This window comes from Anomaloglossus baeobatrachus, chromosome 2 (assembly GCF_048569485.1).
Source record: "Anomaloglossus baeobatrachus isolate aAnoBae1 chromosome 2, aAnoBae1.hap1, whole genome shotgun sequence".
NCBI classification, from domain to species: domain Eukaryota; kingdom Metazoa; phylum Chordata; class Amphibia; order Anura; family Aromobatidae; genus Anomaloglossus; species Anomaloglossus baeobatrachus.
Window position 1 is genome coordinate 559,573,498 of NC_134354.1, and position 12,969 is coordinate 559,586,466.

The 12,969-nt window shown below is 51.9% G+C and overlaps 1 protein-coding gene across 4 annotated transcripts in view; it reads right to left on the reverse strand.

Moving 5' to 3' along the window:
* Positions 1–12,969, reverse strand: part of TPP2 (tripeptidyl peptidase 2) — a 252,335-nt gene that overhangs the window by 162,709 nt on the left and 76,657 nt on the right. For all 4 annotated transcript variants that reach the window (XM_075336693.1, XM_075336691.1, XM_075336694.1 and 1 more), the window contains exons 11-14: positions 7,804–7,952; positions 7,088–7,203; positions 5,545–5,713; positions 5,309–5,466 (exon numbers count right to left, since the gene is read on the reverse strand). In XM_075336693.1, the coding sequence (XP_075192808.1) occupies positions 5,309–5,466; positions 5,545–5,713; positions 7,088–7,203; positions 7,804–7,952 (592 nt within the window). The remainder of the gene's footprint in view (positions 1–5,308; positions 5,467–5,544; positions 5,714–7,087; positions 7,204–7,803; positions 7,953–12,969) is intronic.

Here is a 12,969-nt window from a genome sequence, read left to right on the forward strand (position 1 = left end):
TCAATCCGAAGGATGTTCGGAGAACTGAAAACCATGAACCAAAAGAACCATTCAACATGAACAACATGTGTACACAAAAGAACAAACAGCCCGAAGGGAACAGGGGCGGGTGCTGGGTCTCCCAATAGGAGCTAGAAGAAAAGGAATTTACGGTAAGTAAACAAAATTCCCTTCTTCTTTGTCACTCCATTGGGAGACCCAGACAATTGGGACGTCCAAAAGCAGTCCCTGGGTGGGTAAAAGAATACCTCGATAAAAAAAGCCGAAAACGACCCCCTCTTACAGGTGGGCAACCGCCGCCTGAAGGACTCGCCTACCTAGACTGGCGTCTGCCGAAGCATAGGTATGCACTTGATAGTGTTTCGTGAAAGTGTGCAGACTAGACCAGGTAGCTGCCTGACACACCTGATGAGCCGTAGCCCGGTGCCGCAATGCCCAGGACGCACCCACGGCTCTGGTAGAATGGGCTTTCAGCCCCAAAGGAAGCGGAAGCCCCGAAGAACGGTAGGCTACAAGAATCTGTTCCTTGATCCACCGAGCCAAGGTTGACTTGGAAGCCTGCGAACCCTTACGCTGGCCAGCGACAAGGACAAAGAGCGCATCTGAACGGCGCAGGGGCGCCGTGCGAGACATGTACAGCCGGAGAGCTCTCACCAGATCTAACGAGTGCAAATCCTTTTCACATTGGTGAACTGGATGAGGGCAAAATGAAGGTAAGGAGATATCCTGATTGAGATGAAACGGGGATACCACCTTAGGGAGAAATTCCGGAACAGGACGCAGAACCACCTTATCCTGGTGAAAAACCAGGAAGGGGGCTTTGCATGACAGCGCTGCCAGCTGCGACACTCTACGGAGCGATGTAACTGGCACTAGAAATGCCACCTTCTGCGAAAGACGTGATAAAGAGACATCCCGCAGCGGCTCTAAAGGTGGTTTCTGAAGAGCCGTTAGCACCCTGTTAAGATCCCAGGGTTCCAGCGGACGCTTGTAAGGTGGGACTATGTGGCAAACTCCCTGCAGGAACGTGCGGACCTGCGGAAGCCTGGCTAGCCGCTTTTGAAAAAATACGGATAGCGCCGATACTTGACCCTTGAGAGAGCCGAGAGACAAACCCTTGTCCATTCCGGATTGAAGGAATGAAAGAAAAGTGGGTAAGGCAAAGGGCCAGGGAGAAAAACCCCTATCAGAGCACCAGGATAAGAAGATCCTCCAAGACCTGTGATAGATCTTGGCGGACGTTGGTTTCCTGGCCTGTCTCATAGTGGCAATGACATCTTGAGATAACCCTGAGGACGCTAGGAGCCAGGACTCAATGGCCACACAGTCAGGTTGAGGGCCACAGAATTCAGATGGAAAAACGGGTGAAGAGACCATTCCCCGCGTCCATGCCCTGTCGGCTGAGAAAATCTGCTTCCCAGTTTTCTACGCCCGGGATGTGAACTGCGGAAATGGTGGAAGCTGTGGCTTCCACCCACTGCAGAATTCGTCGGACTTCCTGGAAGGCTTGACGACTGCGAGTGCCGCCTTGGTGGTTGATGTATGCGACGGCAGTGGCGTTGTCCGACTGGATCCGGATCTGCCTGCCCTCCAGCCACCGATGAAAGGCCAATAGGGCTAGATACACTGCCCTTATCTCCATAATATTGATCTGAAGGGATGACTCTATCGGAGTCAAGGTTCCCTGAGCCCTGTGGTGGAGAAAAACCGCCCCCCACCCTGACAGGCTCGCGTCCCAGGTGGGGGGTAGAAAGGATTTTCCCTGCGATAGAGAGTTGGGAAGGAGCCACCACTGAAGTGACGTCTTGGTTGCAAGGGAAAGAGACGTTCCTGTCGAGTGAAGTCGACCTCCTGTCCCATTTGCGGAGAATGTCCCACTGGAGTGGCCGCAGATGGAATTGCGAAGGGCACTGCCTCCATCGCTGCCACCATCTTCTCCAGGAAGTGCATGAGGCGCCTCAAGGGGTGCGACTGACCCCGAAGAAGAGATTGCACCCCTGCCTGCAGCGAAAGCTGCTTGTCCAGCGGTAGCATGACTACTGCTGACTGAGTATGAAACTCCATCCCAAGGTACGTCAGTGATTGGGTCGGTGTCAACTTGGATTTTGGGAAGTTGATGATCCACCCGAACTTCTGGAGAGTCGCCAAAGCGACGGAAAGGCTGTTTTGACATGCCCTCTGAGAGGGTGCCCTGACCAGAAGATCGTCCAAGTAGGGAATCACCGAGTGGCCCTGAGAGTGTAGGACCGCCACAACAGATGCCATGACCTTGGTGAACACCCGTGGGGCTGTCGCCAGGCCGAAAGGCAATGCCACGAACTGAAGGTGTTCGTCCCCTGATGGCGAAACGCAAAAAGCGTTGATGTTCGGGTGCGATCGGCACATTGAGATAAGCACCCTTGATGTCGATCGATGCTAGGAAGTCTCCTTGTGACATCGAAGCGATGACAGAGCGGAGAGATTCCATCCGAAACCGTCTGGTGCTCACATGTCTGTTGAGCAGTTTGAGGTCCAGAACGGGAGGGAACGAGCCGTCCTTCTTTGGCACCACAAACAAGTTGGAGTAAAAGCCGCGACCATGTTCCTGGAGGGGAACAGGGATCACAACTCCTTCTGTCTTCAGAGTGTTCACCGCCTGAAAAAGTGCATCGGCTCGCTCGGGGGGGCGGAGATGTTCTGAAGAAACGAGTTGGGGGACGAGAGCTGAACTCTATCCTGTAACCGTGAGACAGAATGTCTCTCACCCATCGGTCTTGGACATGTGGCCACCAGGCGTCGCAAAAGCGGGAGAGCCTGCCACCGACCGAGGATGCGGCTAGGGGATGCCGAGAGTCATGAGGAGGCCGCCTTGGAGGCAGTGCCTCCGGCGGTTTTTTGGGGGCGTGACTTAGACCGCCACGCAAAAGAGTTCCTCTGGCCCTTCTCTGGCCTGTTGGACGAGGAGGATTGGGACTTGGCTGAGGGCCGAAAGGACCGAAACCTCGGTTGTATTTTCCGTTGCTGAGGTCTCTTCGGTTTGGACTGGGGTAAGGATGAGTCCTTTCCCTTGGATTCCTTAATAATTTCATCCAATCGTTCGCCAAACAATTGGTCGCCAGTAAACGGCAAACCGGTTAAGAACTTCTTGGAAGCAGAGTCTGCCTTCCATTCGCGTAGCCACATGGCTCTGCGGACTGCCACCGAATTAGCGGATGCTACCGCTGCATGGCTAGCAGAGTCCAGGACGGTGTTCATGGCGTAGGACGAAAAAGCCGACACCTGAGAAGTCAAAGACGCAACTTGCGGAGCAGAGGTACGTGTCACCGCATTAATCTCAGACAAACAAGCTGAGATAGCTTGGAGTGCCCACACGGCTGCAAAGGCCGGGGCAAAAGACGCACCTGTGGCTTCATAGATGGATTTCACCAAAAGCTCTGCCTGTCAGTGGCATCCTTGAGCGATGAGCCATCTGCAACTGATACTACAGATCTGGCCGCCAGTCTAGAGACTGGAGGATCCACCTTGGGACATTGAGCCCAACCCTTAACTACGTCAGAGGGGAAGGGGTAACGTGTGTCATTAAGGCGCTTAGTAAAGCGCTTGTCCGGAAAAGCTCTGTGCTTCTGGGCAGCATCTCTGAAGTTGGAGTGATCGAAAAACGCACTCCGTGTACGTTTGGGAAACCTAAACTGGTGTTTCTCCTGCTGCGAAGCCGACTCCTCTATAGGTGGAGCTGGGGGAGAGAGATCTAGCACCTGGTTGATGGACGATATAAGGTCATTTACTATGGCGTCCCCTTCAGGTGTATCAAGATTGAGAGCAATGTCAGGGTCAGAGCCCTGAGCTGCGACGTCCACCTCATCCTCCAGAGTCCTCAAGCTGAGACCCCGAGCAGTGTGAGGAAGTCGGGGAAGATTCCCAGCGAGCCCGCTTAGCCGGTCTGGGACTGTGGTCCGTGCAGGAGTCCTCCACGTGAGACCTAGGGGCCACCCCGGGAGCACGCTGCGGCGCAGACAGAGAGGGGTCTGGAGGCGATGATCCAACAGTGCCCGGGGCCTGTGTAAGGACTGGTCTGGACTGCAAGGCTTCTAGTAGCTTGGCAGACCATTTGTCCATAGACTGAGCCATGGATTGTGAAAGCGACTCAGAGAGTTTCTCAGCAAAAACTGCCAACTCTGTCCCTGCCGCCTGGACAGGGGAAGCAGGAGGGTCTGCCTGAGCCGAGGGGCCCACTAGTGACCGAGGCTCCGGCTGGGCAAGTGCAACAGGGGTCGAGCATTGCTCACAGTGAGGGTAGGTACAGGTTGCAAAAAAAACCCTTTGCCTTAGCGCCCTTGCTCCTTGTGGACGACATGCTGTTGTCTCCTAGGAGAGTGATCACTGAGGGTATATTGTGTCCACCAGATTCCCTGCCTTAGGTCTCCCAGAGCTCGTTCCTGAGAATCCTCCACCGGCAGAATGTTGTATAAAAATGGCTGCCGGAGCTCTCAGGGGAGGAGGGAGCCGTGGGCGGCGACTATTAAAGTGCGGGAATCTGGGGCCCTACAGGGATCAGTGAGGGGGGAGGACACCTAAAGTATGCTCCAGCCCTCACTGCCGACGTCAGGTCGACCGTCCCGCCCTTACCCCTGACTGGCAGGCCCGGGGGCGGGAGTTATGGTACTAGGCCGCAATGAAGCCGGGGACTAGATTTAATACCGCGGCCGACAAACAGGCGCGGTCGGCGCGGAAGTCCCGGTCTTCACAAACCAGCAGCTGCTGCAGCGTCTGTGAAACAAGCGCTCCATGCACCGTCCCCATGGGGACACAGAGTACCTTTAGATGCAGGGCCCTGTCCCTGAGGATACAATAGACTCCTGTCCGGCAGATTCCCACAGGGGCTGCGGAGGGAGCCCGGTCCCAGTGAATGGATGACCGGTTAGGATCCCACTTCACCCAGAGCCTCTAAGGGATGGTGAAGGAAAACGGCATGTGGCTCCAGCCTCTGTACCCGCAATGGGTACCTCAACCTTAACAGCACCGCCGACTTAGTGGGGTGAGAAGGGAGCATGCCGAGGGCCCTGTGGGGGCCCTCTTTTCTTCCAACCGATGAAATCAGCAGCTGCTGCTGACTAAAATGGAGATGCATGAGTGGATGTGTGCCTCCTTCTACACAAAGCATAAAACTGAGGAGCCCGTGATGCACGGGAGGGTATATAGGCAGAGGGGAGGGGTTACACTTTTTAAAGTGTAATACTTTGTGTGGCCTCCGGAGGCAGAAGCTATACACCCAATTGTCTGGGTCTCCCAATGGAGCGACAAAGAAATAAGGCATGACCATTATTTTTACCTCTGTGTAATGCACCCCTTCCCGTAGCCCCCGAGGGTCCACACGGACATTGATGTGTCTGCACTGGTTCATGAGCTCCAGGTGACTGGGATACTGGAGCCAGGAGGCGCTGGAGACGAGGGCCAAGTGCAGCTGAAGACTGATCCTCTCAAAGTTATCTGTGAGTGGAAAGACATTAATCGTGACGAGCGGCATTTATATCCTGACACACTTCTACCGTGTCACCAAGTTCTTACTTGTGTTTTCTGGGAACACGGGCTCAATGCCAACACCATGGTCTGAGGGGGCAGCGACCTGGACGGGATCCCTGAGGTAAATTCCACGGCCATTTCCCACGGTGATAGTGAACCCTATCTTACTGGTTAGTAAATCGTTCTGCATGAGGTAGTCATAAGCTTTGTCAACCTGGAAAGAAACACCATTATTCCTCATTTCTGCCATTTTATTTTTTTTTAGAAATTAATATACCGTATTTTTCTTTTTATAAGACGCACTGGGGTCAGTTTTATAATCCAGTGGTATTTTATCAGGGAGAGGGGCCAGCAGCAAACCGGGGGGTGGGTGGTCACAGGAGGCAGGTGCGGTACTGGAGTACTGTAATGCTGCCATTGGTACAGAGGGGGGCCCAGATACTCACTGTGGGCTCTGCTCTGTACAGGGCAGGTGACGCGGCTCAGTGAGTGGTGGCCATTGGTGGCTCAGTGGAGGCAATGAGTTACTGGCCATTCTGGAGATGTTGGCAGTCAAAGGTGAGGGCTTCAAATAATGGCTGAAGGGGTTGACACATTCGCAGATAAGTGCTTGAGCTGAGGGCTCCATCTGCGCACGCACTGACTCTAGGCGCCATTAGTTGAAGCCCTACCTCAACATCTTCAGAATGACCGCCCGCCGAATATAAAAGCAGCCCCCGCAAAGAGCGGAGCAGCCCCTGCAGAGCAGAGCAACGTCACCAGCCCAGCACAAAGCAGAGCCGCACCGCCTGATGCACAGAACAGTGCCGCAGAGACCAGCGTGGGCAGCACACTGCATAGCACTACCCCTGCCTCCTTTGACCCCTCTTCACCACCCATCGTTAAACTACATTCAGATTTTAAGACGCACATCTCACTTTCCTCCCAAATGTTTGTGAGCAAAAGTGCGTCTTATAATCCAAGAAATACGGTACGTTTTTTAAGCTTTTTTTTGCAATTGGGATTAATTACAGTTTTTGCATTTACAAGCTCTCCATATTACTGCACATTCAACTTTGATGTGGTTTGTAGTATTTAAAAAAAAAAACAAAAAAAAAAAAAAAACAAGTTGTTAACTAATCATTCAGTGAGACTGAGCTCACTGACTTTGTATTTGAAAAACAAAATCAAAGAAAAGAAGATTTTGGGTACTCACTGTAAATTCTTTTTGTTGGAGCCTTCATTGGGTGGGGGGGGGGGGATACAGGATGTCATGGGGATGTATGCTGCTGGCTCTAGGAGTCTCCTCCCCAGTAGTATACACAGAGTGACCGGAGCTGAGGTGATCAGCTTCTGCTTAGTGTCCGAGGAGGTTGGACACTGGAGGGGCTGCTCTCAGCCCCTCAGGTTTGTATTGTTGTGTTTTATTAATCTTTACCCTTTTTCTTTCAGACACAGCTCATCGGAAGACAGGCATACACCCCATAGTATCTTGTGTCCCCCAATGAAGCGACAGAAAGAAAATAGTCCTCAAAAAGTGGACAATCCCTCTAGGTACACTCTCCCCACTGATGTAAATGTGTGCCCACAGCCAGAAATATTCACATACCTGAATAATACCATGCCCTTGTGCAAAGACTTCAATGTTCTCTGCCTTCAGGGCAGTGTTTTCCAGAGCTCTTCTAACTGAGTGCACAGTGTATGGGACTCCATTTGCTTTTAGGCCTAAATATAAGAAAAAAATAAACCTTATTAAAAACAAAAAATAAGGAGAACGTTCAGGTCAGCATAAACAGATTATGCAATGGCCCAACATACACACTTACAGGAGTGCAGGCAAAGGCCACATTCACACGTGCACTATTTGGCCAGTATTTTACCTCAGCATTTGTAAGCCAAGACCAGGAACAGAAGAAAAAGTCCTTTCACACTGCGTTTTGCCTTACGCTTTCTGCAGGCGGACACCCAAACGTAGTCGACTACATTCAGGTGTCCGTCTGCAGAAAACGTATATGTGCAAAAATGGTGCAAAACAGAGCAGACGCTAACGCAGTGTGCTCCATTACGGTCAATGGCCCTGTCAGCGCATGCGTCCAAAACACGCTTTGCGGGGTGGGGGGGGTGGGGAAAGGGTCAGTTCTGACAGATGCCCCAACGGGACCTGTGATCGTAAGGCAAAACGCAGTGTGAAAGGAACCTGATAGAAACACGTCCCCACTTTTGTATTTATCACCCACTCCTGGTTTAGGCTGAGGTAAAACCCTGAGGTAAAACCCTGAAAGTGGCCTAATAGAGAAATCTTAGCATATGCAGGGCAAAGTGTACCTGATAACACTAGTGCAATGCCTCCACAAGCATTGGGAGAAGACATGGAGGTTCCATTCATTAGCTGAGTGCCACGCAGGGTCCAATTTGGGACAGATGCGATGGCTCCTCCAGGCGCACTTATACTGACTCCAAGGCATCCGTCAGTACTGATTATAGGGGAAAAGGATAAAGGACAAGTTATTCATTTAAAAGTCAAATAATTATAGGACATTATGCAACAGTGCCTCTGAAAAAGTATTCACACTCCATGAGCTTTTTAAAAAAATGTTTTCACATTACACCCCCAAATGTAAATGTATTTTATTAGGATTTTACATGCTATACAAACACAAAGTAGCAAGTATTTGTGAAGTGTAAACTAAATTATACATGTATTTCTAAAATATTTTAATTATATAAATCTGAAAATTGTGACGAGCATTTGTATTCACTACACTGGTGGACTCAGTTTACTAATTAGGTGACTTATGAAGGCTATTTGTCAGTCGGGATTTTATTTTGAGGCTTCAAGTTAGAGAGCTTAAGACAAATGCACATTACAATATTCAGATTTATATATTTGTAAAATATTTAGAAGACAGTGTATCATAATTGCTACTTTGTGTTGGTGGATTACATAAAATCCCAATAAAAAAAACAAAACATTTAAGTTTGTAGGTGCAACGTAGAAAACAAAAAATTGTGTAAAAGGTCAGGTGGTATGAATACTTTTACAAGGTACTGTACATGTGCAGCTCTAGAGTTAAGACAATATCAGGATACATCACCTTGGTCATTACTGTCTTGAACTTTAGGGGTACGCACTTAAAGGGAACCTGTCAGCAGAAATTTCCCCTAAAACCTAACAGATTCCCCCTCTGCAGCTCCTGGGCTGCATTCTAGAAAGGTCCCTGTTATTATTGTGCCCCCTTTCTGACCAAAAAAAAAGTTTATAAAGAGGTACCTTTTTGGCTTCGGATTCTATAAATGTGACACGGGGGCGGGCAGCCTGATGGCCGTTATTCTGCCCCCTGGTCCTGTATGCCGCCCCCATCGCTGATTTCCATACTTTTGGACGCCGCCCACTGCTCCAGCCATCCCCGCGCATGCCCAGTGCCAGTCTCACGGGACTGAGCAGTGTGACCGCTGGTGACGTGTGCGCAGACAAGTGATTATGGGCGGGACTGTGACTGTTATCAGCAAGTACCCGCCCATAATCTCGTGAGCGCGCAAACCTCTCCAGCGGTCACACTGTGCTCAGTGTAGATGCTAGACTGTATGGGCTGCTTCCAGGGATGACGTCCCTTTGTCACGTGATAGGGGCGTGTTCAAATACTTGTGATCTCGCTAGCTAGACCGCAGAGTGTAAAGCCTGCTTTAGACTTGAAAGTGTTTGTATACTTTTTTCCTGACAAGACTAGGTTCATACGACTGTACTTTAGGTCTGAGTGTGAGCCTACAAAACATTGTATCAAACACGGACCAATTTTAGTCTATAAGATCATGTACGTGTTTGATTTTTTGTTTCCCATCAGTCTGCCCGACAGAGAGAGAGAAAAAAAAAGAGAATTTTGTTTACTTACCGTAAATTCTTTTTCTTATAGTTCCGACATGGGAGACCCAAACCATGGGTGTATAGCTTCTGCCTCCGGAGGACACACAAAGTACTACACTCAAACGTGTAGCTCCTCCCTCCGGGCTATATACACCCCCTGGATGACAATCTACCCAGTTCAGTGCAAAAGCTGAAGGAGGACATCCACCCATAAGTAGAGATAGAGTAAAACTCGGAATAACCGGAACTCTGACTACTAACAACAGCCGGTGAAACACACGGAACAAAAAAACTGCCAACAGGCAACAGGGAGGGTGCTGGGTCTCCCATGTCGGAACTATAAGAAAAAGAATTTACGGTAAGTAAACAAAATTCTCTTTTTCTTTATCGTTCCTTATGGGAGACCCAAACCATGGGACGTTCCAAAGCAGTCCATGGGTGGGAATAAACCAAACTGAGAAGTAGGCAAAACCTAACTTCACAAATGGGCAACAGCCGCCTGAAGAATGCGTCTGCCCAAGCTCGCATCTGCCGAAGCATGAGCATGCACTTGGTAGTGCTTCGAAAAAGTGTGCAGACTGGACCACGTGGCAGCCTGACAAACCTGCTGAGCCGTAGCCTGGTGCCTGAAAGCCCAGGAGGCACCGACAGCTCTGGTCGAGTGCGCCTTAATCCCTGGCGGGGGAGGCACCTGAGAACACTGGTAGGCATCGGTGATAGCCGACCTGATCCAACGAGCTAGGGTCGGTTTAGAAGCAGCGAGACCCTTGCGCTGACCAGTGGTTAGCACAAAAAGTGAGGTGCACCGCCTAAAAACGGCGGTGCGTGACACATAGATTCGGAGCGCCCACACCAAATCCAAGGTATGCAACGCCTTTTCAAAGCGATGCACAGGGCCCGGACAAAGAGAAGGCAATGAAATGTCCTGGTTAAGGTGGAAAGGAGACACCACCTTAGGGAGAAAGTCCGGAGACGGACGAAGAACCACCTTGTCTTGGTGAAACACCAAAAAGGGGGATTCCGAAGAGAGCGCAGCCAAATCAGAAACTCTCCTGAGAGAAGTTATGGCTACTAGAAAAATAACTTTCTGTGAAAGTCTAAACAAGGGAACCTCCCTGAGAGGCTCAAAGGGGGGTTTCTGTAAGGCCGTGAGGACCAGATTAAGGTCCCAGGGATCCAAGGGCCGCCGGTAAGGAGGAATGATGTGAGATGCGCCCTGCATGAAGGTGCGCACCTGAGCCAGTCGGGCGATACGCCGCTGGAACAATACCGACAGAGCCGACACCTGTCCCTTGAGGGAATTGAGGGACAGTCCTAGCTGTAGACCGGACTGTAGAAAAGACAGGATGGTCGGCAAGGAGAACGGCCAAGGAGCATGGTCGGAAGAGCGACACCAGGACAGGAAAATCCTCCAAGTCCTGTGGTAAATCTTGGCCGAGGAAGACTTCCGAGCCTGAGTCATGGTGGAGATGACCTCAGAGGGAATGCCTGAAGCCGTCAGGATCCAGGACTCAAGAGCCACGCCGTCAATCTGAGAGCCGCAGAATTCTGGCGGAAGAACGGACCTTGAGAGAGAAGGTCTGGGCGGTCCGGGAGATGCCACGGCACCTCTACGGACAGACGGAGCAGGTCTGGGTACCAAGCTCGCCTGGGCCAGTCCGGAGCAATGAGTATGACTCGACGGCCCTCCATTCTGATCTTGCGCAGAACCCTGGGCAAGAGCGCTAGAGGGGGAAACACATAGGCCAGACGGAACTGAGACCAATCTTGAACCAGTGCGTCTGCTGCGAAGGCTTGAGGATCGTGGGAGCGAGCCACGTAAACCGGAACCTTGTTGTTGTGCCGGGATGCCATTAGATCCACTTCCGGAGTGCCCCACTTGCGGCAGATTGATCTGAACACTGATGGATGCAGGGCCCACTCGCCGCTGTCCACGGTTTGACGGCTGAGGTAATCGGCCTCCCAGTTTTCCACGCCTGGGATGTGGACTGCAGATATGGTGGACTTCGAGTCCTCCGTCCACTGGAGGATTCGTTGAACCTCCAACATCGCCAGACGGCTGTGAGTCCCGCCCTGGTGATTGATGTAGGCAACCGCTGTCGCGTTGTCCGACTGAACTCGAATGTGCCTGCCCGCCAACAGGTGGTGAAAGGCTAGGAGAGCTAGAAACCCAGCTCTGATCTCCAGCACATCGTCCGAATCAGCCCTCTCGATCAGAGTCCAAGTGCTCGGTGATGGAGAAATACTGCTCCCCAACCGGAGAGGCTGGCATCCGTGGTGAGGATCACCCAGGACGGAGTCAGGAAGGAGCGTCCCTGAGACAGAGAGAGGGGCCGAAGCCACCACTGAAGGGAGCTCCTGGTCTGTGACGACAGAGCCACCTGCCTGTGCAAGGAAGAGATCCGCTTGTCCCAACAGCGGAGAATGTCCAGCTGCAGGGGACGCAGATGGAACTGAGCAAAGGGGACCGCTTCCATGGACGCCACCATCTGACCCAGCACCTGCATGAGGTGTCTGATGGAATGACGGCGGTGCCTCAGCAGAGAGCGCACCGCCAGACGAAGGGACTGCTGTTTGACTAAGGGCAACTTGACAAGTGCCGGCAGAGTCTCGAATTGCATCCCTAGGTACAAAAGCACCTGGGTCGGGGTCAGAGTGGACTTGGGCAGGTTGACAAGCCACCCGAACTGAACTAGCGTGGCGAGAGTGAGAGAGACACTCCGCTGGCAGTCTGCACTGGATGAGGCCTTGACTAGAAGGTCGTCCAGGTAAGGAATCACTGCCAACCCCTGGAGGTGCAGGACCGCAACCACTGCTGCCATGACCTTGGTGAATACTCGAGGGGCCGTGGCTAAGCCGAAGGGGAGAGCCACGAATTGGAAATGTTCCTCTCCGATCGCAAAGTGTAGCCAACGCTGGTGTGAAACCGCAATAGGCACATGCAGATAGGCATCTCTGATGTCGATGGATGCCAAGAAGGCGGCGGCTTTGGAGCAGGGGGGGGTGGACAGAAAAAATCTGTTTGGCGGGCTGGAAGAAAATTCTATCCTGTAGCCGTGGGAGATGATATCCCGCACCCACTGATCGGAGACGTGTTGCAACCACACGTCGCCAAAGTGGGAGAGCCTGCCACCGACCAAGGACGTTGCTGGCGCGGCCAGATAGTCACGAGGAGGCTGCCTTAGTGGCAGCGGCTCCTCCGGTCTTTTGAGGACGCGGCTTTGCGCGCCAGTTGGATTTACGATCCTTGGCTGCGGTAGTGGACGAGGCCGAGGGCTTAGAGGATGACCAGTTAGAGGAACGAAAGGAACGAAACCTCGATTGGTTCCTGCCCTGGACAGGTTTCTTGGCTTTAGTTTGTGGCAAGGAAGTACTCTTCCCGCCAGTAGCTTCCTTAATTATGTCATCCAGCTGTTCCCCGAACAGCCGGGACCCAGCAAAAGGGAGACTCGCAAGGTTACTTCTTAGAGGAAGCGTCTGCTTTCCACTCTCGAAGCCACAAGATCCTGCGGATCGCGAGGGAGTTAGCGGAGGCCACCGCCGTGCGGTGAGAAGCCTCCAGGATGGCAGACATGGCGTAGGATGCAAAAGCCGAAGCTTGAGAAGTTAAGGCATCCGTCTCAGGAATA